Source organism: Podarcis raffonei, chromosome 10 (genome assembly GCF_027172205.1).
Source record: "Podarcis raffonei isolate rPodRaf1 chromosome 10, rPodRaf1.pri, whole genome shotgun sequence".
Classification (NCBI taxonomy): Eukaryota; Metazoa; Chordata; class Lepidosauria; order Squamata; family Lacertidae; genus Podarcis; species Podarcis raffonei.
Window position 1 is genome coordinate 64320750 of NC_070611.1, and position 26807 is coordinate 64347556.

General features: G+C 46.1%; 1 protein-coding gene across 9 annotated transcripts in view; it reads left to right on the plus strand.

Moving 5' to 3' along the window:
• SOX5 (SRY-box transcription factor 5) overlaps positions 1-26807 on the plus strand; it is a 786737-nt gene that overhangs the window by 737729 nt on the left and 22201 nt on the right. For all 9 annotated transcript variants that reach the window (XM_053407448.1, XM_053407453.1, XM_053407449.1 and 6 more), the window contains one exon: positions 2846-3018. In XM_053407448.1, the coding sequence (XP_053263423.1) occupies positions 2846-3018 (173 nt within the window). The remainder of the gene's footprint in view (positions 1-2845; positions 3019-26807) is intronic.

The window sequence follows — 26807 nt, forward strand, 5'->3', positions numbered from 1 at the left end:
GAAGCGTTTAAAAGCACACACACACACACACACACACACACACCAGCAACAACCCAACAACCTCTCAGCAGTGCCGCCACAGATGAACCTGACTCCAGCTTCTCTCCCCGTAACGTTTCAAAGCGGAGCGCGAGGAGACAATGTTGTACATTCTTTGGCAATCGGCAGATCAGATAGAAGGCGCAAGCAATACGGCAAGGATGTGTAATGTGACATGATTAGACAAGGCTCTTTAGGAACAGAACATTCATAATTGAGACAAAAGAAAAGAGTATTAATAACACTTTCCTAACGCGGCAGTTAGCCATTTTATATTTCCTTTCTTTAATCTTAGTGTTTTTCAACAAATCATGGGATTTAATAGCGTGTTTTGGCAGATTAGAGGATTTATGGCCCAGATGTTTTTTGTTCTAAAAATGGATTAGGGTGTAAAGTTTGCTGGAATCCATGGAACATGTTGAGGCAAGCCGGTCATTTTGCGTGTGATTAGTGCCAGCCTTCTGTCTAACAGCCCCTCCATCTGTTACAATTCACCAATGGATCTGGTTAGATTTAGCCTCATGTCACAAACAGAAGCCCCCTTTCCGGGCAATTTCATATTGCAGTTTTCAAGGCTGCTCTCGGAAGGGGGGGGGGGAAATATATAAAATGCAATAAATAAATAAATATGCAACTTTGATGCCCTAGCTTTAAAAGATATAGAGAAAGTGACCAGGTTAAGAGGAACGGGGAGGCAGGTAGAGAAATGGCCGGTATTAGAATTGGTCCCCCCCCCATCTGTTTGAATAGATTGGGGTCTGGAGGTCTTTATTCCCCAACAGTGTGTGTGTGTGTGTGTGTGTGTGTGTGTGTGTGTGTGTGTGAACTGCAGCCAAGGAATAAACATCTGACCCAGAATTAGCAGAGCGGGAATCTAAAGTCCATGGCACTATGGTGCCTTATGTGTTTCTGAGTGACAGGTGGCGTAGGGAGGTGTGTGTGTGCGTTTGTGTAGCTGCGGGTGACGTTCCGTAGCTGAGATTTATCTGCTCAGCCGCCGTATCTTACAGCAAAAGCATCATCACCTGTGGTTTATTAAGGGATTTGCGAGTTTAAGGAAACGGGTGTAAGATATTTTGATTTTCTCTTCCTGCCACACAGGCTGCAATTAAATAAGCTCGGCTCAGAGGAAGGCAATTATAGCTCCAGGTTGCTGTTTTTTGCTGCATGGGATTTTGTTTGCTGCAGCAACAAGGCGTGCCAGGCGCTGTACAGAACTTGACCTAGTTCCTATCCCAGCGGACTTAGATTATAAGTAGCATTGGCAAGGCAAGGTGAGCAGTCTGCAAAGGGCTCCTGCCCGTGGTCAGAGGTTAGGAAAGGGCCTTTGGGGGAGTGCTACCCAAACACTGGAATGGGCTCCCCTGGACTGCTCGCTTGGTGCCCAGTTTAATGAGTGTTTGGCTCAGAACTAAGGGTTGTGCCCAGGACAGAGTTCCACTTGTGGAATGGAATTTCTTCACCCTGTGTGCCCCCCAAATCTGTTCTGGGGGGCTTCCTGGAGGGCAGAGCGAGAGATGGAGAGAAAAGTGGTGTCTGGAGTGGGGTGGGGTTGTTGTTTGTTCACAATATAAAAATACAGAACTTGAACTCAAAACACATAACAAAACAAAAATAGAAACAAACCAATAACACACCTCACAAAAACATTTAGAAGGCCGTAGAATGGTTTGCAAACAGATTAAGACATCAACAGGATTAAGGTAAAAGCCTGCAGTGATATTAAACCATTATGGATTATATGTGATAAATAATGACTAGGTTTAATTTGGAAATGCAGTAAAAATATTATAAGTATAAGGAACTGCAGAAAGAGGGAGAGGGGAGTCGAAATATGATGCATGTAATAACTTGATTTTTAAGTTTGTTTGGTTTTTTTTGCTTTTTGTTTGTTGTAAAATGAAAGTTATAAATAAAGTAGAAGTCCATAGAATGTTAATCAGCCAAAGGCCTGGTCATAGAAAAACGGTTTCAACTAGTGCCTAAAGTTATGTAATGAAGGCACCAGGCAAGCCTCTCTAGGAAGAGCATTCCACAAAAAAGGGAGATAGAGGGAAAGGGGCCGTCAAAGGAAGAGAAAAGTGGCCGGTGGTTCTTCTTCTTCTCCTTCTCCTTCTCCTTCTCCTTCTCCTTCTCCTTCTCCTTCTCCTTCTCCTTCTCCTTCTCCTTCTTTCCCCCAGCCCATCACAACAGCCCACAACAGATTACTCTCTAGGAATGAAGTCCTCAGGTTTTCTTGGAGTATGGCCATGCCAGTTAATTTCAATGGGCCTACTCGGAGTACGGCAAGCATTGGACCGACCCATAATCTTTATCTCCAGGGCTTTTGTTACGGCTCTGTAGTCTTAAGGTGGTCCTGGAGGTCTCTTTCCTAGCTTGTCTATAAAACAGGAATAATAGTGGCATGCTTCCAAAGGGGAGTAAAATTCATTTTGTTTGATTGATTGATTGATTGATTGATTGATTGATTGATCTTGCACACAGTAAACAATTTCCTTGTGCTATCTGGCCAAGTGAGGGAAAGTAGTTATTTAGCATCCTCAAAACTTGTTTTTAAAGCCTCCTGATACCACTGATGATCTTTTATTTCCATACATTGACCGAAGAATGAATCAAATACACGTCCATTTATACCACAGGGTGTTTCCATCCCTAATTCGAGGCACTGGCAACTGATAAGTTTGCTCATTGCACAGCGTCCATTAAAAAAAGGCCACCTGAGTGTTTTGAAGATAATCGCTCACAATGTTTCCTGGTAACCTTGCTTCTGTTTGTGTCCCCTCTCTCCCCTCCACCCCGTGCCTAGATATCCTTTCCTCTATCACATCGTCAGGGTACTTAAATGACCACGATGCTGTTACCAAGGCAATCCAGGAGGCTCGGCAGATGAAGGAGCAGCTACGACGGGAGCAACAGGTGCTCGACGGGAAGGTTGCTGTGACAAACAACTTGGGTCTGAATAACTGCAGGACAGACAAGGTCAGTCTCCCAAGAATCCTCTTGGCAGTTCAGCTCCCACGTGTTGGACCTGACTGTTCTCTGTACCAGCTTTTCTGTATGGAACAGGAGTTCGGTGGGGCTTTTCTACTTGGAGGGCTGCATTCTCTTTTGGGGGGCCACATGCCAGAGGCAAAAAAATTGGATAGGGCAATGAATTTAAATTCTACCTCTGCCACACATCTTTTCTGCACACACACACCATGCTGTATCCTCTACCCAAGAGAGCAGGAAGCATTATCAGAGATCATGTAATTAACGTCCCCTCTAGTTCTATGCTTGGATATGCTTTGAACCGAGCTTTGGTGGCTGAGGGGTATGTCTCCATCTCTCGTTCTGAGGAGGGCCTTGGTCCAGTCACTGCCTCTCACCATTGTCTACCTCACAGGGTTGTTTTGAGGCAACCATTCAGACCGCCCTGAGTACCTTGGGATGAGATTGGGAGGAAGACTGGGGTGAGGATGGCATAATAAATAATAGGAGGGGCATCTTGAGGTAAAGGTAAAGGGACCCCTGACCATTAGGTCCAGTCGCGGACGACTCTGGGGTTGCGGCGCTCATCTCGCTCTAAAGGCCAAGGGAGCCAGCGTTTGTCCGCAGACACCTTCCGGGTCATGCAGCCAGCATGACTAAGCCGCTTCTGGTGAACCAGAGCAGCGCATAGAAACACCGTTTACCTTCCCACCGGAGCGGTACCTATTTCTTTCACTTTCACTTTGACATGCTTTCGAACTGCTAGGTTGGCAGGAGCTGGGACTGAGCAACAGGAGCTCACCCCGTTGCGGGGATTCAAACCGCCAATCTTCTGATCAGCAAGCCCAAGAGGCTCAGTGGTTTAGACCACAGCGACACCCGCGATATGGTATGATATGGGGCTTAAGAAATTATATTTGGGCTTCTCCAATTTATCTTTCTTTTGCAATGTTCAGACTCTGCCAGTTTTTTTATTTATGTAATCCACACACTGACTCAAAGAAGGGAAAGAAGAAAGCCCTAATAAGCCCTTTTGCACGGGTGTATGTGTTTAAATGTAACAAGATGAGTGTTTTGGTGTGTGTGGTTTTTTAAAAAGCACTATTCCATGCTGTCAATACGTATTATGCCTGGGTGATCCTTGAAGTATTTGGTCCAAGTGGGGGGAAAACATGCTTTTTTGGGGAAATACATGTGTTGGGGAGATGAGCTGGATTTGAAAATAATGTTATTCAAGCTTCTCTGGGAGCAAAAGCTTTTGCTGACACAGAAGCTAAGCTGCTGGTGACGTCAGGCTGTCATGCATGTTTTGTGAGTTTTTCTTATGAGTCATGTTAGATGACACAGCAAAAACAACAACAACACACAATCCCAGAAACGCTAGGCTCCTGTACTCTTCAGCTGGTGTAGTGGCTAGAGTTTCTGGCTAAGAGTGAGGTGGCCTGACACCATATCTCCACCCAGCCATGAAGCTTCTGTCCAGCCAGTCCCACTCAGCCTAACCTACCACAAAGTTGTTGTGATGGACTGGAGAGAGTGAGATGACAATGAGGTCCTTGGAGAAAAGGCATAATAAATTTGATAAAACTTAGTGTCTGCTACTATAGCTGGCTGCTGATCTTTGCTGGTTCATGTAGAAGTTCCAGTTACAGAAAGGTAGCCGTGTTGGTCTGCCATAGTCAAAACAAATTTTTTTTTTCCTTCCAGTAGCACCTTAAAGACCAACTAAGTTAGTTCTTGGTATGAGCTTTCGTGTGCATGCACACGAAAGCTCATACCATGTAGAAGTTGACATGGATCTTGTGTAGAACCTAGGTGTGGTCCTCTAGATGTTTTTGCACTCCAACTCCTGCCAGCCCCAGCCAGCATGGTCCACAGTCAGGGATGATGGGAGTCCAATAGGCCTAACAGCACCTGGAGGTTCCCCAGCCCTGCCATAAACAAAAATGGAGATTATTCAACTCTGACTTAATATAGTCCTCATTTAGGGAAAACAGCATAGCTGTCAACTTTCAGATTTGACAATAAGGGATCAGCAGCCTCACCAGTCCCGGGGACAGTCTACGGAATATCTAACAATCCAGGATAGCAGTGGGAAGCAGCGGGAAACAGCGCTGGAATAAGGGAATTTCCTGCAAAAAAAGGGAAAGTTGACAGCTATGGAAAACAGGGTATCACCGCATTGGAGGTTGGGTAGGAAATTGTTCATCTTGCGAACCTCCTAGTTGAGAAAGGATTTGAACCCTGGGCTAGAGCAATAGGAAACACAAACACACACACCCCTTTAAAAAAATAGCCATGCTTCTACTGCCTTTCTCATGGTGTGAATTCCTTGGTTTCCTTGTATTTCATCCTCGCCCCCGGCTCCCCTGTGAATTTTCACAGTGCAGGCTTTTTTCCTGCCCCTTGCTGAGTGTGTGAATGGACTTGCTGCTGCCTTTCCCTGCCACTTTCACAACACTGGAAATTGAGAGCTGTTGGCCAGGACAAGGGGCGTGGGGGGGGGGCAGAGCGAAAACCCTGAAAACACTCTTTCAAGAAAATGTCACATCTGTAAGGGGAAAGAAGTGCAGCTGTGCTAAAGTATCCTGTCTGAGAGACAAATTTGCAGCTGAGGAAAACATAGAACTTGGGGTTCGGACATGCATTGTTGGTTCGGCTTCAGTGTTCCAGATTTGCATATCAAAAGCACTGATGATGCAGCCGGACAGGATACAGAATATATAGAAGGAAAGAGGGAGGAAGATGATGGCGGCAGGCCTCAGCCTCCATGACAGGCTTCTTCAACAGGGTGCTCTCCAATTCCCATCACACCTGACCATTCCCCGTGTGGTCTGGATCTGACACGAGTTGTGGCCCAACACATCTGGAGGGCCCCCAGTTGGGGAAGAGTTCTCCATTCCGTCAACTGTTCTGTGCATAAAATATCAAGCTTACTGAAGTCCAGGGCCCTCTCATGAACAGGGAGGGCAAAGAAGGGGAAGGTGGAGGAAACAGGTTTGACTTGGAAGGCCAGGAGAATTCAAGATGGCCAAAAGTATTAGCTTGAGGATAGAAGAAGAGCACTGATGGCTCAGGCCAATGGCCCATCTAGTCCAGCATCCTATTCTCACAGTGGCCTGTCAGATGCCTAATGAGAAGGACCTACCGTATTTTTCGCTCTATAAGACGCACCAGACCACAAGACGCACCTAGTTTTTGGAGGAAGAAAACAAGAAAAAAAATATTCTGAATCTCAGAAGCCAGAACAGCAAGAGGAAGCGCTGCACAGTGACAGCAGCAATCCCTCTTGCTGTTTTGGCTTCTGGGATAGCTGCGCAGCCTGCATTTGCTTCATAAGACGTACACACATTTCCCCTTATTTTTTAGGAGGGAAAAGGTGAGTCTTATAGAGCAAAAAATACGGTAATCACAACAGCATTTTCTCCCCATTTGTGATTCCCATCAACTGGTATTCAGAGGCGCAAGACCTTTGACTGTGGAGGAAGACCATATAGCCATCATGTCTAGTAGCCATCAGTGCCTCTTCTGGGAGCTATTTCCATAGTTAAAACTATGCGCTGTGTGAAGAAGTGTTTCGTTTTGTCTTTCCTGAATCTCTCAACATTTCTGCTTTCTTGGATGTTCCCACGTTGTAGTATTATGAAAGAAGGAGAAAAACTGTTCTGTCTGCTTTCTCTACACCATGCATAGTTGTACACGTCTTGGTAGATTGTGATAAGCTTTGAAAAGCAAAGATTCCTGATCACTGGTAGCTTTGTGGGGGATTATTTTTATTGTAAACTGCCCTGTGATCCTTGGATGAAGACTGATATAAAACTGTTGTTGTTGATGATGATGTTGTTGTTTACCCAAACCTTAGCTATTTAGATAGCAGAGGCTTTGCCGTGATCACTGTTCTCCCGTTATCAGTGCACAGAGTTATATTCACAGCACAGCATTGTGAAACTGGTAGCTTGAGACCGGAACTAAATATTACCGGAGCATTAAGCCACTGCTTCTGAAATCAGCAGACATCCCATTCCTCTCTCACCCAGTAACATCCAGTAAAACAAAATGTACCACAGGTCTCCAGCACACTCTTTTTGAGTTTTATTTGATCCATTCTAAACAATCACAGGGAAGAAGCTGCTTGTTTTTAACAGAAGCTGATCCTTCTCAGCGTGTCAGATCCTGTGTGATGTCACAGATTCTGAAAGTTCACATCAAAACCCAGCCCTGCCTGTGCCTCCTTGGAGCAACTTATTGGAATAACCTGATTCTTGGACATTAAATAACTATCACTGGTCTTGATTGAGACCATTGCATGTGACTTAACCTATTGCTCCTCTACTGTGGTCCTGGAAATATATCGCCATGTGTTACAAATAATGATAGTAAAAAAGAAAAGTCCATATGAGCCTCCTGGTCATTATAACCACAGTACCCTTCAGCTGATTTTTGGCCCTTGGCTTTATTTATTTAGAGCATTTTTACCCACTGAAAAGGCTCCCAGAGAGGTTTATAACAATCAATAAGACAGTCAGGCTTACAGTTTAATTCAACCCCCTGCAATGCAGGAATATGCATCCTTATGGCGATTGAACCTGCGACGTTGACATTATCAGCACCATGCTCTAATCAACTGAGGTTTTTGTACTTTCCCTGGCTCGGTAAGAGTGTGCAGCAAGGTTAGTTAAAAATGGCTTGGACTTGGCCCCAGAAGTTGTTCTGAGCACGAGGACTCATCCCTGCGGAGGTGAAGTGATAGTAAAAAAGGTACCCCTAAGCATGTAAAGAGTGCCTTCTCTTACCAGTAAGAACTAAGCAAGATGGCATAATGAGCGTGTGGCAGCAGATGATGATGAAAATTGCACTTAAGCTTTCCCCAACATCTGGCAGAACATCTGGCTGTGATGTCACTGCATTTTGTGTGCCACTCCTCTGTGTTATTGGCTGGCAGTGAGCAGGGAGTCACGGAAGGTTGTGCTGCTGCCATGACACACTGAAAAACTCTTCTAGATATAATGGAGGGGTGGGAATGGCTCTGCGGGTGCCATGTTTGGTGTAAGTCATGCATTCGTTGCAATCTCAGTTTTGACCCTGACTTCCTAACCTACTTAGCTGCCACCCCAAACACTTACAGGATTAGAGGGGAAACCACTTTTAAAATTGTGAGGGCAACTTCAGGACAAATTTCCTGGCCTCTCTTATTACACAAATTGAGCAATGAATGTAGTGTGGCCCACTTTTTGTGGCGGGTGAGAAAGAAGAATCCCCTCTTGATTTCAGAGGGGAAAGTACCTCATTCTTCAATAACTAACTCTCTTCCCCATTTTTGATGCTCCCAGCGAGCTCAGCAATGACCTCCCCGTGCAGCAGCCCCACAAGTGGAACGTACTCTGTGTGCCACCCCCCAAGTGTAAAATATGGGGAAATTGCTCCAATTTCGGGCATTTTCCAGAGAGGAAATCTGGAGGACAAAAAGTGCTTGGCATAATAGGCGTCTCTCACCACCTAAGATCTGCTTTAGAGGAATAAAGAGCAGCTTTGGTTGGGGGGTGGGGAGGCAAGAGCATGGGCGGTGTGAGGTGGGGGGGGCTGCAAATGAAGAGTGAGTGTTGATGGTGCTACAGATAGAAGAGTCCCAGCAAGGGAGGTGGGGAGAGTGGTGCTGCGCGGGGAGAAAATGGAGTGTCAGATATAAGACGAAGTGATCGCAAGCACAAAGGAATTTATATTCAAATATTTAAGCATTCTTGAAAGGATGCTCGGAGCAGAAATTCCTTTTCTCTGCTCCCCATGTAGAAATGACTTTAACACTCAGCCAGATGCTAATGCAAAGTGACTCAAGCTATTCCTCGCAAGCATAGCTAAATTGCCGTTATTTGTTAAGCACATTGAATTCAGCTGTGGATACAGCAGTTGGTTGCATTTAGAAAGCATCTGTACTCCCCTCTCTCTTCTCCTTCTTCTTCTTCTTAATCCTCCAAAGCAGAGACAAGTCTACCTATCTCCTCCTCCTCCTCCGCTGGCCCCCTCTCCCTCTCCTCCCCTGCGCTAGCTGGGAATTGTCAAGTGACAACCGACCAAATCCTTTTGGACAGGAAGCCTTCATCCCAACTCCTATATACTTGCAAAGCGGGGCCTTGTGGTCGGGATCAGGGAGCCCATTAAAAGCGCTTTGATGGTATGGAAATCCATCTTCATGAAGCAGGCCAGGCCCCTAAGCAGCCTGCTGTTTAGCTGTGGTTACAGATCAGTCATTCACTTCGGAGGGCAGTAATTGTGCTGACGGCTTGTATGGCAAGGGAAGTACATAAAATAATCCAGGGCCCTCCGCCGTGGCACTGTGAGTTAATCTTCTTTAATACAGATCAGCTGTTGTTCTAACACATGACTTTGTGACGGCCCTGGTGACTCCACTTCAGCTTTTTTGATTAAGTAACAGGAGCTACAGCCCTCATCTGTGTCCACTTTTCGTCTGCCACTTTTCAGTTGTCAAGCTCCGTCTCAAACTCGTCTCCTTTGCTCGTTTGCATGCCTTCGTCTCCGAGTGAGGAAGAGCGATCCCCTTTCAGTGTTATGCGCTGAAAGGAGGCAAGCAGCCACCAGATTCCTCCCCGACCCCCAAATCCCCGACCCCAGCAAACCTCTGAGGTAAACTTGGTGGCTAATGCTCTGAGGAACATCTGAGGAATTCTGAGGGAAGCGAACAGCCTTTCAGTAAGACCGGCAAAGCTTCACAAGGATGGGTAAGGTGTTTCCATGGGCTCCCAAGGAACCCACACAAAAAACATGAGTCCAGCTTGTTGCTTGGTTGTTCGTTAAGACCATATCCATCCATTTTAAACACTGTCATGTTGGCTTTAACAGCCATGGCTTACACCACAAAGAATCCTGGGGACTGTACTTTCTTGAGAGTTGTTAGGGTCCCCAAATTGCAGAGTGGTTTAACAGTCAGTCCCCTTTCCCAGGGAACTCTGGGGATTGCAACTCGGCGAGGGGATAGGGGTCTCCTAAGAACTCTCAGCACTCTTGACAATCTACAGTCCCCAGGACTCTCTGGGGAAATCATAGAATTGTAGAGTTGGAAGGTGCCAGGAGGGTCATCTAGTCCAACCCCCTGCAATGTGGGAATCCATGACAGATGGCTATCCAACCTCTGCTTAAAAACCTTAAAAAAGGAAGGAGAGTCCACCACCTGCCGAGGAGTCTGTTTCACTGTTGAACAGCTCTTACCGTCAGAACGTTCTTCCTGATGTTTAGATGGAATCTCGTTTCTTGAAGCCATTGGTTCAAGTCTAGCCTCCAGAGCAGGAGGAAGCAAGCATGTTCCCTCTTCCATGTGACAGCCCTTTAGATATTTGAAGATGGCCATCATATCTCCTCTCAGCCTCCTCTTTTCCAGGGTAAAATACCCAGCTCCTTCAACCGTTCCTCATAAGGCTTGGTTTCTCGACCCTTGATCCATGCATGTTAAAGTAGCATCATAGTGCTTCTAATGTTTAGTGTGAGTGTGGCCATATAGAACATTTATACCCTGCTTTATAGCCCCAAGAGGCTCTCAGAGCACCTCAGAGAAGATTCTCAAAATGAAATCACACTCTGATCTAGTAGAGGAACGAAAGCTGCATGGTATTCATACAGGCGCCATACATGATGACCTCCCAGCAACAGAGTCATGGCCACTTATCAAGAGGGGGAGGTGCAATGCAGCGTGAGCATTGCCTGTGTGTGGACACACCACCGGGAATGCCAGATTGACTCTGCTGGTGTGCCCACAGTGTGCCAATGTTCCTGCCATCTTGCCTGGTACTTGGCCATTCTGTGTCCATTTGGAACCAGGATTATTCAGGCAGTATTTCCTATCCTCAAGGGACGCGGGTGGCGCTGTGGGTAAAAGCCTCAGCGCCTAGGGCTTGCCGATCGAAAGGTCGGCGGTTCGAATCCCCGTGGCGGGATGCGCTCCCACTGCTCGGTCCCAGCACCTGCCAACCTAGCAGTTCGAAAGCACCCCCGGGTGCAAGTAGATAAATAGGGACCGCTTACTGGTGGGAAGGTAAACGGCGTTTCCGTGTGCTGCGCTGGCTCGCCAGATGCAGCTTTGTCACGCAGGCCACGTGACCCGGAAGTGTCTCCGGACAGCGCTGGCCCCCGGCCTCTTGAGTGAGATGGGCGCACAACCCCAGAGTCTGTCAAGACTGGCCCGTACGGGCAGGGGTACCTTTACCTTTACCTTTATTTCCTATCCTCATCCTTGCTCTTCCCAGGCATCATGTTAGACGGAGTCTCCACCTACATCCTCTTAAGGAAGCATGGTGGGGCTAAGTAACTGGAAATCTTTTTTGGTCCATGATGGAGGCAAGTCTTCCCTTGGTGACTTCTGCCGGGCAACAGGCCCCCCACATCAGTGGAGTAGGGCTGAGCTTTGTGGCCTTTACTCAGTCTGTGATCTTTTAGGCTGTGGGGTGAGATGTAAGGGCAGATCAAATGTTTTCCAGAGAGAATTTTGAGGCAAACTTTCAGGGCAGGGGAAATTTCACAGGCTAAAGGGGAACTGTGTATGGAGGAGTGTTCACATGCAGATGGTCCCACCAGTTCAAGCCTCAACTAAATTATTGCCGGTAGCAGGGACAAGGTGAACTATAGACCCCTTTTCACCTGACTTGGCCAGCAACTATGGGCATTATTACTATTATTGTTGTTATTAGCACCATGCGGGCAGGGAACATGGACATGTTTGCTTCTGAAACTCCACAAAACATCCAGCTATGCTCATGTCACTGTATGAATCACTGCTGCAAATGCTACCATCACAATCGTCAACACATTATCAAGAAAAGCCATGTGGCCATGATATTCCACCAGGCAATTGTTTCTGGAATGCCACCCACGATAAATGAACAACCTAGAAATATGTATATACCCCCCCAGAAGAGATCTGTAAATAAGTCTTGACTAATGTGTCTTCCCGGGATCAGTAGTCCTACCCGGGTAGGAGAAAATAAATTTCATTTTATGTGCACGCATATAATGAACGCGGCTCAGATTTTAATTGAGAAGGCAATAAAGTGTATTTTTAAAATATCTTTACTTTTCTTGGAAGAGTTTCAACCAAAGAGAGAGAGAGAATGAACATGTGCCCGGCTTGTGTATTTTTCTGGTTTCTTGGAAACCTGGGGACACAGTTGTATTTATAATTGTCACCTCCAGTTAATTATAGCTTGATACTTGCTGTATCTAAACAAAAATAACTTTTTGAAAAAGCTTTGTTCCAATAGTGCAGTTTAACATCCAGAGAGTGTGATGCTTAGGAGCCATTAAATATATTTCACCTTGCCCTCTGTAGAGTTAAGAATTATCTGCTTCTCCACGTGGCCTGGAGTAGAGTGAAATTCAAACAGGCTATATATGGCCAAGACTGTGCATTCCAAAGCTGGGGCAGAACCTCATTACAGTACCTACCTGATGCCCAAATCCCAAAATACAACTTATACTTTTAAATCTGTACTTCTTTGAATCCTGTTCCATGGTTCGTCAACCAAAAATGGTGTAAAGGTAAAGGTGTCCGACTCTAGGGTTGTGCACCCATCTCACTTAAGAGGCCGAGGGCCAGCGCTGTCCGAAGACACTTCCGGGTCACGTGGCCAGCGTGACAAAGCTGCTCTGGCGAACCAGCACCAGAGCAGCACACGGAAACGCCGTTTACCTTCCCGCTACAAAGCGGTACCTATTTATCTACTTGCACTTAGGGGTGCTTTCGAACTGCTAGGTGGGCAGGAGCTGGGACCGAAAGACGGGCGCTCACCCCGCCGCGGGGATTCGAACCACCGACCATACGATCGACAAGTCCTAGGCACTGAGGTTTTACCCACAGCGCCACCCGCGTCCTAAAAATGGTGTACACAAATGCAAATTTTACAGGAAAACGTGAATAAAAAATATAATTATTTATTGCTTTTTGGGGACATTTTATCTTGCCCAGGGCAACCCAAAATGCCTTACTTACAAACAAACAAACAAAAACTCACATACCGTAGATATAATAAAACTAAGTGGGTGAGGGGGGAGAAATACATTAAAAACTTCCTGCCCACTTCTAAAAGGCTACAGATACTTAAAGGCCTGATTATATAGAGAGGAAAGTTTTTGCCTGGCTCCTAAAGATATATAATGATGGTGCAGGTGAGCCCCCTTGGGAAGAGCATTCCACAGTCAGGGAGCCACCACAGAAAAGGCCCTGTCTTGTGTTGCCCCCTCTGGACTTCTTCTGTGGGGTGTGTGGGGTGTGTGGCATAGACAAGGGCCTCAGATGCTGAGTGCAGGGTTTGGGTTGATTTGTATGGGGAGAGAGGCAGTCCTTGGAAGTATTTTGGTCCTGAGCCTCAGGCGGCGAAACAGAACAGGCTGCCCCTGGTTGTACAACTAGCACCATGTAGCAATGTAACCACATTGTATATGTCTAAATTTTCACCTGTGGTATCCAGGGAAGTGATACAGAATGTGGAAACATCATGAGATGGCAACTTTCCAGAGAACAAGTTATCCTTAATGTTATGGGGGGGGAGCTGACCAAAGGGATGCTGTTGGAGGGAGGGCTTGCAGCAGGAGCATGTAAGTGGAACCCCCCCCCCTCAAAGAATGAAGTCACAGGAGTGAATGCACCTCCAAGAAATGTGCATTTCATAATTTTCTTGATTTTTGAACCCAGGCCTTTATTCCTGTTCCCTTTGCAGCGTTGCTTTTCTCAAAGGGCTTGTGGACTGGAGAGCTGCGATAAAAAGATCTCTTTGCGACGGCAAAGGCAGATTTTATTTCTGCGAGTTTAAAGAGAACAGGATCCAGATTGCTTATTTTTTCCCCTCTCCCTCCACCCTCCTCTCAATTCCCACTCCTCACTTCATCCTCCTCAGACTCCATCATCTTCCGCTTTCCCCTTAAACAGTGTACCAGACTTGAAATGACAGTGACCAATGTTGACTTAATGTGGATGTTTAATAATGGAAAAAAGCATGTCAGCTCCAACGCTAGTTACAAATGGCAGGAAGTGTATCGAGTGGCAGCCCTGTGATAATTTTGCATCCATCATGCTCTCCTGATGCCTCTCCGGCTGCCTGATGGATGGGGATGAGCAGAGTAAACTCCGGGGCAGCGTCTTCTGGAGCAGAAAAAGTGCTTCAGTCTTTGGGAAGGGAGTAAAAGAGCATTAAGCCTCCCATTTCCCAAGGCCTTTTCTCATGGGATATTCTGGAGTGAGGCCATGTTCCTCCCCGTGACTTGCTAGAAGCAGAATAAAACACAGTGGTACCTCCAATCATGAACTTAATTCATTCCAGAGGTTCGTTTTTAACCCGAAATCGTTCTTAACATGAGGCACGCTTTCGCTAATGGGGCCTCCCACTGCTGCTGTGCCACCGGCACATGACCTCCGCTCACATCCCTGGGCAAAGTTTGCAACCAGGACCATCTACTCCCATGTTTGCGGAGCTCGTTACCCAAAGCGTTTGTAAGGAGGATGGTATGTAACCCAAGGTTCCACTGTAATGCAGTTTTTGGGTTAATTTTTGGTGCAGAGCTTTTCGTAAAGGTAAAGGTAAAGGACCCCTGACAGCTAAAGTCCAGTTGCGAACGACTCTGAGGATGTGGCGTTCATCTCACTTTACTGGCCGAGGGAGCCAGCGTTTATCCGCAGACAGTTTTTCCAGGTCATGTGGCCAGCATGACTAAGCCGCTTCTGGCGAAACCAGAGCAGTGCACGGAAACACCGTTTACCTTCCCACCGGAGCAGTACCTATTTATCCACTTGCACTTTAACATGCTTTCGAACTGCTAGGTTAGCAGGAGCTGGGACAGAGCAACGGGAGCTCACCCCGTTGTGGGGATTCGAACCGCTGACCTTCCGATCGGCAAGCCCTAAGCTCTGTGGTTTAGACCACAGTCCCACCGGTGTCAGGTTAGTCTTATCCAAATACCCATAGTACAACATGCATTGGGTATTGCTTTTTCTCCCACAGTGGGCAAGAGCCCAAAGCCAACAGTGTGCAAAACTCTACTGAAAAATGTTGGGGGCAGGCCGTCACTCAGTTGTAGAGCACATCCTTTACATGCATGAGGTTCTATCCCATTGGGTTGGATTCATTTTAGTGCTAGGGCAAATGTTCCAGCAGTGCAAAGATTTCTGTGGCACAACAGGAAGTCCTCTGCTTCTTCCCCTCCATGAATATGCTCTATGGGTTCCACTGACCTTCTGGAAAAGATCTGGGGAAGGCACATGAGAGAGGGGAAATTCCCATCACACAAGCACTAGTGGGACTCCTTAGAAGAATACCAACCATTATCTCCAGATGTGCCTGAGTGGGGGCACCAAAGTTTGCCTTAAAAAAAAAAAACCCAACCCACTTCAGACGAAGTTTGGTGACATTCAGTGAGAGGTTTTGCCTTCCGCAAGTGATGTCCGAACAGACAGTGGGATTTGTATCTGGGTAGACGAGTTGTGGTGAAGTGTGCAATCTGCTTTACATTAATGCTGCCCACACTTACCAGACATCTTTGCAACAATGCGTCAGGGGGCGTGTGGGTCTTATGTCATCGCCCATCCATCACGCCGGATGTCAAACCCGTTCTGTACCTCCCGTCAACAGCCTTCACGGGATCGTTCACATCAAAATGGGCAGTTTATCCAAAGTGCTACTGTATGGAAAGAATTTTGCTCTTCCCCTCCCATCATTGCATCGTAGCTTCTTCCCTTAAAAGAGAGAGAGAGAGAGAGAAATATGAAAATAGATGTCAAGTTGATATAGTACCAAGATCGGACTTGTTTTTTCTTCAGCCTTAAACATTTTGATTTGTTTTGAGCTTAGCTCTCACTCCCTTTTTTGCCATTTGGTTCTTAGCATTTGTGCTTATTTATGGCCTCTGCATATAATGGCCACATGCCTTGTTTTCACAGATGGTCAATGAAAGATCCCCCCCTCCCCTCTCCCTTCTATTGTAGCCTGATTTTTCGGTTTTGCTATATTTGTCACACTGCCACTGCTCACAGCTAGCTAGTGCCCACGCATGGTAGAGATTGATTATCAGATGGATTTGGGTATATGTACTTTCCTCTCCTCTCAGTTTTTGCATAGATGGCTTCGATTCTTTATATATAAAGCATTTTTAAAAAACCAATAATAACATTAAAATGGGGATATTCTACCCCATTGGCTTTTGCCAACGCAGGGATTTATTTGTTTGCTTGCTTGTTTAAAACGTTGTATCACCAAGAAACTCAGGGTGGCTCACAATTTTAAAGCAATAATGCACACTTCCTTGTTTATTGGCTCCCCTCGTTGACTGGTTTTAAGCAGGCTCTCTAAAGACCTGGCTATATACGTCTACTTTTAACTGAGAAAGGTGCTGCTGTTTTATGCCTTTCAGTTGTGTCTTTCACCATTGCTGCAAATTTTTTTTTAGTGTGAACGTTGCATTCGGCTTCTAACCTGTTTTAATGATGATTTCATTTGTTGACTGCTTAGAGGGGCTTTGCTTTGGCCCTGTGGCAAAGTGGTATTAAAATACGCAGATGAATAAAACACAGGGGGAAAGGGCAGCAGATAGATACATAGATATAGATATAGATTAGATAGATATAGATATAGATATAGATATAGATGTAGATGTAGATGTAGATGTAGATGTAGATGTAGATGTAGATGTAGATATAGATATAGATATAGATATAGATGAGAAACTTAAAAGAAGAAGAGGAAATTTCAGACGCAAAATGTCCAACAATAATTGAAAACAATCAAAATCTTAAAAAATAAATTTAAAAAATTCTAAAGGACACAGAAAATGCAAGAGATAAAGCAAAACGTCTTGCACTGAGGCTCTCCAGATACTGCTGGGCCTGGACTCAGTCTCCCACCATTCGTTATCATATGGCCAGGAATGATGGGAATTGGATTTCAACAACAGCTGGAGGGCTGCAGGTTCACCACTCCTAATTTATACCATAGTGTGGGTGCCACAGCAGAGAAGGCTCTGTCCTGTGTACCTACCAGCCATTTTTATTTTGTTATTTCTCACTTTTATTTATCACCTTTCCCTCTAAGGAGCTCAAGACCTAGTTCCCTGTCCCCTGATTCCATTCTCCGAACAACCTAGTGAGGTGGGTTGGGCTGAGAGAGAGTGGGTGCTGAGTCATTGTTGTTGTTTTTCTGAAAAGGGGGCATTAGGCCAAATAAGATTGGGAACCTCTGCTTTAGTGGAAGAAATTGCTATTAAAGTACTATATCTTCTTCTTCTTATTTGGCAATCACTCGTAGCTGAGTAAGATTGTCTTCCATAAACATGGTTTTAACAGTGAGTCCGTAAGTGACTGTGGAGGCCAATTCTGGATCCACACGTCCTTCCACAGTGGGGACACTGGTTTCTGGGCAGCATTTGATCACGGTGTGAATTTGCCAAGCGTGTCTTCCTCTTAGCACGTTTCTCCCTTGTGTCCTGAATTCGAGTGTCTTCAAAGCCCATGATACCTTTGGTAAAGGCTGTTCTCCAACTGGAGCGCTCGCAGGCCAGTGTTTCCCAATTGTTGGTGTTTATACTACTTTTTTTAGATTTGCCTTGAGACAGTCTTTAAACCTCTTTTGTTGACCACCAGCATTGCACTTTCCATTTTTAAGTTCAGAATAGAGTAGTTGCTTTGGAAGACGATCATCAGGCATCCGCACAACATGACCAGTGAAGATGATGTTGAAGAATCTTTGCTTCAGCACTGGTGATCTTTGCTTCTTCCAGTACACTGATATTAGTTTGCCTGTCTTCCCAAGTGATGTGTAAAAAATTTTGGAGTCCCCATTGATGGAATCTTTCGAGGAGCTGGAGATGCCATTTATAAGTGGTCCATGTTTCACAAGCATATAGTAAGGTTGGTAGTACAATAGCTTTGTAAACAAGCATTTTGGTTTCCTGCGAATGTCCCTGTCCTCAAACACTCTGCACTTCAATCGGAAGAAAGCCGCACTCGCAGAACTCAGGCGATGCTGGATTTCGGCATCAATGTTGGCCCTTGTGGAAAGTTAACTGCCTAGGTAGGAGAAGTGATCGACATTTTCCAATGTTACACCATTGAGTTGGATTTGTGGTGCTTCAGAGGGGTTATTTTGTACTTTTTGGTGCAGCACTTTGGTTTTTTGGATGTTGAGTGATAGGCCAAGCTTTTTGTAAGCTTCTGCAAATATATTTAGAATGGTTTGGAGGTCATCCTCTGAGCGTGCGCACACTACGTTGTCATCAGCATACTGAAGCTCTATGGTGGAAGTTACAGTAACCTTACTCTTTGCTTTCAGCCTGCTCAGATATGAGTGCTTTAACTGGGTTAAAGTATGTGAGTATGTGGCCCTAGTCTTAGAGTATATTGCTGGGCTGTGGTTGAAAGCTTATAGATATCACTGGCCTGCAAAAGCTCCAATTGGAGAACAGCCTTTACCAAAGGTGTCATGGACTTTGAAGACACTCAAACTCAAGACGCGAGGGAGAAACATGCTAAGAGGAAGGCACCCTTGGCAAATCAACACCGTGATCAACCCCCGCTGGGAAACCTATGTCCCCACTGTGGAAGGACGTGTGGTTCCAGAATTGGCCTCCACAGTCACTTACGGACTCATTGTTAAAACCGTGTTTATGGAAGACAATCTTACTTGGCTACGAGTGATCGCAGAAGAACATAGCTATGTAGACTTTCCCATCTCTGGGTATCCTCCTCCCTTCTTTCCTGCAGCACAGTGTTACATGTTGCTAAATTTTAGGAGCCTGGCCTGTTTCCCCCCAACGTATTGTGATGCCATATCCAGGCCAATAGATTTGAAACTGGTACGAACTGCAGTAAGAGAGGGATTAGGCTTCCCCTGTGTGTCAAGCTGTCAGTCTGACACCTTCTGCCATCACTTGGATGCAGCTGAATGGCAGGCGAGATCTAGCATCTTCATAAGGAAACTTGCCAGGCCTAAGAATGTGATTAAAACCCATCCTTTTATTTCCACAAATCTCTCTGCCTTCCCGCACGCTTGTTTATTTGTTATTGTTCTGTTTTTGAATTATGCACATAAATGGCCCTTCGCACTATTTAAGATTTCCGGGGAACCACGCAACCAATTTTGCTGCAGCACAAGTAATAATCGTAAATCGAGTTGCATACTCGGAACACACGTTTGCAAACAAGATACGGAATTTTCGCAATACGTATTTGAAGATATGCCACACGTCCCCGGAAATCATGTGCGACAGCATGCCTGTGATATCTGATGTTGACTTAGCTGTGCATTAACTTTCAAAACATTCTGTTTGGAGATCTGATTATTGCAGCGTTCAAATTATTCAGATTACTACACAACTAGGTGATATTAGGCCCGTGTGAAATTGAGTCAACCTACACATTTTAAAGGATGCGGGTGGCGCTGTGGGTTGAACCACAGAGCCTAGGACTTGCCGATCAGAAGGTCAGTGGTTCGAATCCCCATGACGGGGTGAGCTCCCGTTGCTTGGTCCCTGCTCCTGCCAACCTAGCAGTTCAAAAGCACGTCAAAGTACAAATAGATAAATAGGTACCGCTCCGGCGGGAAGGTAAATGGCTTTTCCGTGCACTGCTCTGGTTCGCCAGAAGCAGCTTAGTTATGCTGGCCACATGACCCAGAAGCTGAACGCCAGCTCCCTCGACCAATAAAGCGAGATGAGCGCAGCAACCCCAGAGTCGGTCACGACTGGACCTAATGGTCAGGGGTCCCTTTACCTTTTTAGGTGATATTAGGGAAGGGGTGTAGAGAGATAAGGAGATAGGGTTAGTGCAGAGATTTTCAACCTTTTTGAGTCCACAGCTCCCTTGACCAACTACACCCTTTCTAGGACAGCCCTGTGGGGCTCAGGAACCCAGGTATGTCACCCCTCGCCTGCCGAGCTAGCCGCTCCTCACCCTTTTTTCAAACTCCCTTGTGGAGCATTCCCCCAGCCTCCTCTCCTCTCCCCTCTCCTTGGGAGTCCTCCAGGCAGCCGCTGTTGCCACCCCTGGTCTCTCAATTGCCTCATCTCCTGGCAAGCAGCACCCGTTGGCCAGCCCCAGAGGCACATTCGCCTGCGGAGCTTGTAGCCAGGGCTGCTGCAACAAACAACTGTGCAAGACATGAAAGGGCATCAGAGGAGGGAGGGAAAGAGGGACAGAGACCAGTGTTGCCCACGGCACCTTTGACCATCATTCAGGGCACCCCAAGGTGCCACGGCACACTGGTTGAAAACCTGTGGGTTAGTGGATTCCATTTAGATTTCCCCCACCTCTTTTGTACAATTTGATTTACTTCCTGATGAAAATGTTCTCAAAGCGTCTTCCGCAGCACATGTTTTCACAAGGGAAGCAGCAAACCCATTGTCAGCTGCAGCTTGAACTGGGAACTTCATGGTTTGAGGCTAGGAGCTAACTGAGCAAATTGCCCAGCACTCCATGTACCCAAGCCCTAGACTCTTTTTCAAGGAATTTGGCTTCATCCAGAAAAGCTGCAGCCTTTTATGTTCTTTCATTGGACGGACGCACCATAAATAACCCACCCACCCCATAAACTCACAAATCCAGTGCTCTCTGTACATTCCAGGCCTAGAGGACAAGTGATAGGGCTTCTGGGCAAAGGAAATAATTACAACAAAAAGCATTAGTGGCATTTTCAGCTTCTTTAATACATTCCCAGGGAAGTTGCGGTTGATGGAATGGATGTTGAGCCATTTTAGACATGTGCGGCACTGCTGAGCGACTGAGTCACCCTATTGTTTAGTAAACAATTACCAGCAAAGCACAGTCTGCGTCCTGACTTTCTGTTTACATGAAAGCAGCTACTCCCTATCCTGTGTGGGCTGCAATTTTCATCTCTCTCCATATTATTTTTTTTAATGCCACCCCTCCCATCTAAACGTTAACCTCTTGATTCCAAGGACCTCTCTGGTTCAGGAGAAAACGAAGGCAGCCAGATAAACGCTTTTACACAGCTTAGGTTTTAAGAAAGAGATTGGGTGTGGGTGGGTGTGTGGGTGTGTGAGACATCCTTTGCTTGCAATGCAAAACAGTTAAGTGCATTCAGCTCCCATTGATATGGGGCTTCAGTGAATAGTACTATGTACGTGGCTTGTGCCAATTCTGTTTTTCCAGCATAGCTGTCATTTATAAAATACCAGGTTTGTGTGGAGGGATGATTTGCATATCGTTGTATGGACTCTTCTTCATTGGAGGTTTTTAATCAGAGGTTTGCTGGCCATCTGTCATGGATGTGATTCCTGCATCCATATGGATAGCTGAGATTCTCCGAATGCAGCACTCTACCTTATAGGGTTGTTGTCACGGCAAAACTCATTGATGTATGCAAAGCACCCGATGTGTTAAAACCCTTGTACAGTGGTACCTCAGGTTAAGTACTTAATTCGTTCCGGAGGTCCGTTCTTAACCTGAAACTGTTCTTAACCTGAAGCACCACTTTAGCTAATGGGGCCTCCTGCTGCCACTGTGCCGCCGGAGCACGATTTCTGTTCTCATCCTGAAGCAAAGTTCTTAACCTGAAGCACTATTTCTGGGTTAGGGGAGTCTCTAACCTGAAGCGTATGTAACCTGAGGTACCACTGTATAAATAGCAAAAGGAGATAAACTCACAACCAGGTGTGAATAAGAACCAGATTCAATAGGTCAGTGGCAACTGTGCTTGGGGGCCGGTTGGAGTCTGAAGAAAGCATTATTTATTGAACACCGAATGGATCTTCTTTTTCGAACCGGTCTGCTAAAAGCTTTGCAGCCAGGCTTTCAAGCCACCCATGTTCCAGCCAAGAGCAGGGACCGGAGAGAACACTTTAAAACTAAGCTGTCATACAATTCCACCCCAAAAGAGGTCTGAAAATAAGGTCGAAATTCGTTTCCCTCTCCCCCTCCCCACTCGCTTCTCTTAAGTCTACTTGTAGCTCCTATGGGTGCCTTTTCCTTTTCTTTCTTTTTTGGATAAGCAAGGGAGAGTTTAAGCGGCTGAAGAAGGCACTGGTTTGTGGTGGGTTGTTTTTTTTCAATTTTAACTTCAATACAAACAAGAAAAGCGGGTCTGGGGTGGGGGCAGAAACCTCCTGACTGATAAATCTTAGTTGCATTATAAATAATCTTTTGTCTACTTTGGTGGTCCGGGGAGTTTATATAATTGGAAGGTTAAAGCCCTTCTTTGTTGCTATTTCCCTGTTCATTAGAACAGTCGAAAACAATAAAGCGGGGCCACCAGAACGAGGGCTAACAATAACCGAGTCAACATTTGAAAGTCTCACTCTATTTTATCATTTCACGCATGGGTTTTATAGCTCTGTAAACTACATTTAAGCACATCAGAGCTCAGCCTGTTGCAACAACTGATCCTGTTTCTGTTTTATGGCATGTTTTTCTGCACAACAGTCATTGTCAAGGCAATGGCCAGAGATAAGAGGTGGCACAGTCCATAGTGTCATAGGATCATAGAGTTGGAAGGGATCCCTGAGAGTAATCTAGTCCAGCCTCCTGCAATACAGGACTCTCAACTAAAGTATTCATGACAGATGGCCAATGTTGACCTGGTGAGACACGTAGAGTGGTCCCATCCATAGCTTGGTTATGATGTCCAAAAAAGAGAGGAAAACTAGGAACATAGGAAGCTGCCTTATAGTGAGCCAGATCATTGGTCTGCCTAGTTCAGTGTTGTGTATGCTGACTGACAGAAGCTCCCCAGGATTTCAGTCAGGCCCAGAATGCCAGCACCCCAATAGTAACTCACTCATAGTCCTCATGAAAGTGCACCAGCACTTTAGTGTGAATTTCTCCCAATTCACACATTTTGGGGTTTTTTGGGTTTTTTAAAGATATATTGTATTACATTTCCCCCCCAAAAAATCCCACATAAATATTCCAGTACACAATAGATTTTTCTTTTCTTTTGTCAATATCCCATCCAATTTTCCATGGTGTTTCCATTGTGTTTGTTATTTGTCCCCCTTGTTGCTCCCTGTCTTCCCTCTCTTGGATCATAACAATAATACAACAATCTCTCATGCCTTCCTGCTCACGAATTCATCATACTATCATATTTCTTTAAATAGTCCCAAAAAAGGCTCCCATTCTTTCATAAAGCAATCATCATACCAATACACAGATTTTTGTATGCAATTTCCTCTAATGCAATGCAATTCAGTATGCCGTTTTCACTAGTATATGCATTCTTACATGCAGTTTACCTAAGTATGAACATTCTTGTACACACCATTTGGCTGGACAACTGCATTGCAAAATTCAGAGAGGTGTGAACTTTGAAGGATGGCTGTGTTTCAGTTTGCACATATTTTTCCTCCAGAAAGTGCAAGGCTGTGTACAAATTCCTAGCTTAAAACACAGCTGGGTCATTCTTTTTTTAAAAAAAAATGGATCAAAGCTGGCTTGAGAGAAAACCCATCAAAATGTAGCATTTCATGAGAAACGACAGGCTAGATATGGATTGTGGATAACATCATGTGTACACCCCTTCCTCAACTAGCATACTGGGTGCAGAGTAAACAGGAGTGTGTCCACAGCCTAAATTTAGTAGGCTTGCCTTTAGAGTGCAAGCTGATTTGAATTTTCCCCTTACCCCTAGTTGCAATGCAGCCTCCTTTGTGCAGACTGGAAGTCAGGCTTCGCCAGACCTCAAGGATTTCCACCTCACCAACCCTCTCCCCACAGTCATCTCAGCTTGGTCTCTCTCTCTCTCACACACACACACACTGCATTTGGCAAAAGGCAGAGAAGAACATGAGGTTGGGGAGCTGTGTCTGAGCCGGCACATTTTGGCACTCTCTGGGCTGGCTTGCAGCCCCACAAGTGTGTGTGTGTGTGTGTGTGTGTGTGTGTGTGTGTGTGTATTATCTGCAAGGCAGCAAATGTGAATGAAATGTATGCCTCCCTTTGGAAGAGGGGAGTGGAGATGGCAGGGGAAGGAGCCGAGTACTGTGGATGGAGAGCTGAAATGAAATTTTAACCTTGAATTACGCAGTTAGAGAAGAGCTTTTTGGCAAAGAGAGTTCACAGCTCTCTATGATTTTGCCAGCGCTACCCTGGCCAAGAGAACGTTTCGGCGGAGGAATGCCACTGTCAGCCTTGCACTCACTTGGCCAAACCCAGCTGTAGAGTATTACCGCGCTGGGGGTGTGGGGTAAGGGGTGTGGGGAACTAGGCACTTGAATCTTGAGCCATCACCCAGTTAGGCTGAAGTACTTGTGTGTGCATCCAGCTAATTCTCCTGGAAGAACTAGAGAACGAAAGGCCAATTCAGCGCTATGGCGTCCATGCAGAAGCTGCCGGCAATCGCTCCTGTGGGGCAGGGTTCCACATGGCAGCTGTTTCGTTTGGAAGACACTTTCCATATGGTTCAAGCTAATCGTTTGGAGGCTCTGCTCTCCATTCCTGGAGGCCACCAGGAGTATGCAGTGCTGCTGTGGGGAATCTCTCAGTGGGGAGGTCAGGCCACATGCTTAGCAGCTGTCAAAAGGAGTGGAAGGTCTTGCTCACATATTCATCCCAGCTATGAGCTCCCGTGTGTTGGGATGAAATTGTAATGAAATTGCAAGTGATCTCAGCTACAAATGCAATTCCCTCAGTTTCCACAATCTTTTCATCCTGGGGACAGGATTGCAGAAATCAAGCAAATCTTGCATACCTAGGGCTTGCCGATCAGAAGGTCAGCGGTTCGAATCCCCGCAACAGGGTGAGCTCCCATTGCTCGGTCCCTGCTTCTGCCAACCTAGCAGTTCGAAACCACGAAGTGCAAGTAGATAAATAGGTACCGCTCCGGCGGGAAGGTAAATGGCGTTTCCGTCCACTGCTCTAGTTCGCCAGAAGCGGCTTAGTCATGCTGGCCACATGACCCGGAAGCTGTACGCCAGCTCCCTCGGCCAGTAAAGCGAGCACCACAACCCCAGAATCGTCCGTTACTGGACCTAACAGTCAGGGGTCCCTTTACACATGTTTTCCCACAGCCCCTGCCCTCTTCCCTCTGAAAATCGCCGGATAAGGCCTGGAACTAGGGCTTTTTCCAAAATGGAAATTTCAATATAAATTTGGCAAAGAGGAACACCTCAGGAGTTATGGGGGAAGCCAAAGATGTTTTCAATGGGGAAAAGCCATAGGCAAGTGCTGGAGCCCAGTTGGTTAGAGCATTGCAGGAGGGTGAACTAGATGATCCTCAGGACCCCTTCCAACTCTTATGATCTTTTGGTGTCTAAGGTCCCAAGTTCAATCCTTGCACAGCTCTAGGAACACCTGGGACAGAATCCCCCCGCCTGAAATCCTGGAGAACTTCTGCCTGACAATGCTGAACTCGGTGCATCAATGGGCTGGCTCAGCCTAAGCCACATTCCGATATTCAACGAGGCTCAAGAATCTTCTCGCAGGTGTTCAGCATGTTGGCATTTACACTAGTCCAAATCCATGGGTCAGTTCTACATTGGCCGCACATGAAATGCACTACTGGGCCTCAGAGTCTGAACAATGCCACTGGGTAGGATCAGAACTGCTTTTGTGTGCTAACTTGCAGTGTGACCTAAACAATCTCCCTACAAATAGAGAGCTGCAAATAGCGGCTACGAATAGTGTCAAGGCCTGATCCACATCGCAAACAGTTAAGAGTTTCTAAGAGTTTTGGAAATGGCCATGTTCCAGCCAGCCAGCCAGCTATGATTAATGGGTGCATTTTGATGTGCAAACTTGAAACCATTGTGCTTCCCCCTTTGGAACCACTAAATGGGTTTTGCAAGATGAAGGTGGGATGCCCCTCTGTCAGCGAGCTGCAGTTAATCTGTGAGTGGGCAGGGACAGGAAAGAGGATCCTCTTCCTTTGTTGACAGAGTGATGCCATGAACATAAATTGAAATATCCTCCTGGAAGGTGCGTAGCACAGCAGATAGGAGATTGCCACCCACCTCTTTTTTCTTCTAAAGCAAAACAGGTTAGCTGCTGCTTTTGTGCTTAATTTTGCCCTGGTTCCATTCATTATATGGCCTTTTTGATTAGCACTGTGCCAAAGCCTGCCCTCCAGTTTTCCAAAAGTTTTCCACCACACTTCTTTGTTCCTTCCTCATTCACAGGGTACTTAGAATTTATGAGGGTGTGGGGGGGCTGAGCCTGGTGTTTGGGTGTGTTTCTTTCCATTAATGCAGTGTTTCCCAGTGTTTGGGCTTTCGGACTACAGTTCCCATCATCCCTGACCACTGGTCCTGCTAGCTAGGGATGATGGGAGTTGTAGTCCAAAAAGAGCTGGAGACCCAAGTTTGGGAAACCCTGCATTAATGTTCTCTCCAGTGCTCTGCAGTCTCCCCAGGTGCATGCAATACCTGATTTGGCAAAGCCCCATCTGAGGAGCTACTTCCTGAAGGCCTCAATTGGATTGTAATGGAGACCTGGGGACCAAGAACCTGAGACTTGTCACTCTTTGATTGTGTTTGCCATTTGATGGGAATCACAAGTTGGGAGAGCTCTGTTGCACTCAAGTCCCACTTTTGGGCTTCCCATGTGCATCTGGTTGACCACTGGTGGGATAGGATGCTGGGCTAGATGGCCATTGGCATCCAGCAGAGCTCTTCTTACCTACATTTCCTCCTGGTACGTTTCCAGCAATTCAAAGTGTTGGTGCTGACCTTTAAAGCCCTAAATGGCCTTGGTCCGGTATACGTGAAGGAGCATCTCCACTCCCACCATTCAGCTTGGACACTGTGGTCCAGCTCCGAGAGCCTTCTGGTAGTTCCCTCACTGTGAAACGTGAAGACACAGGGAA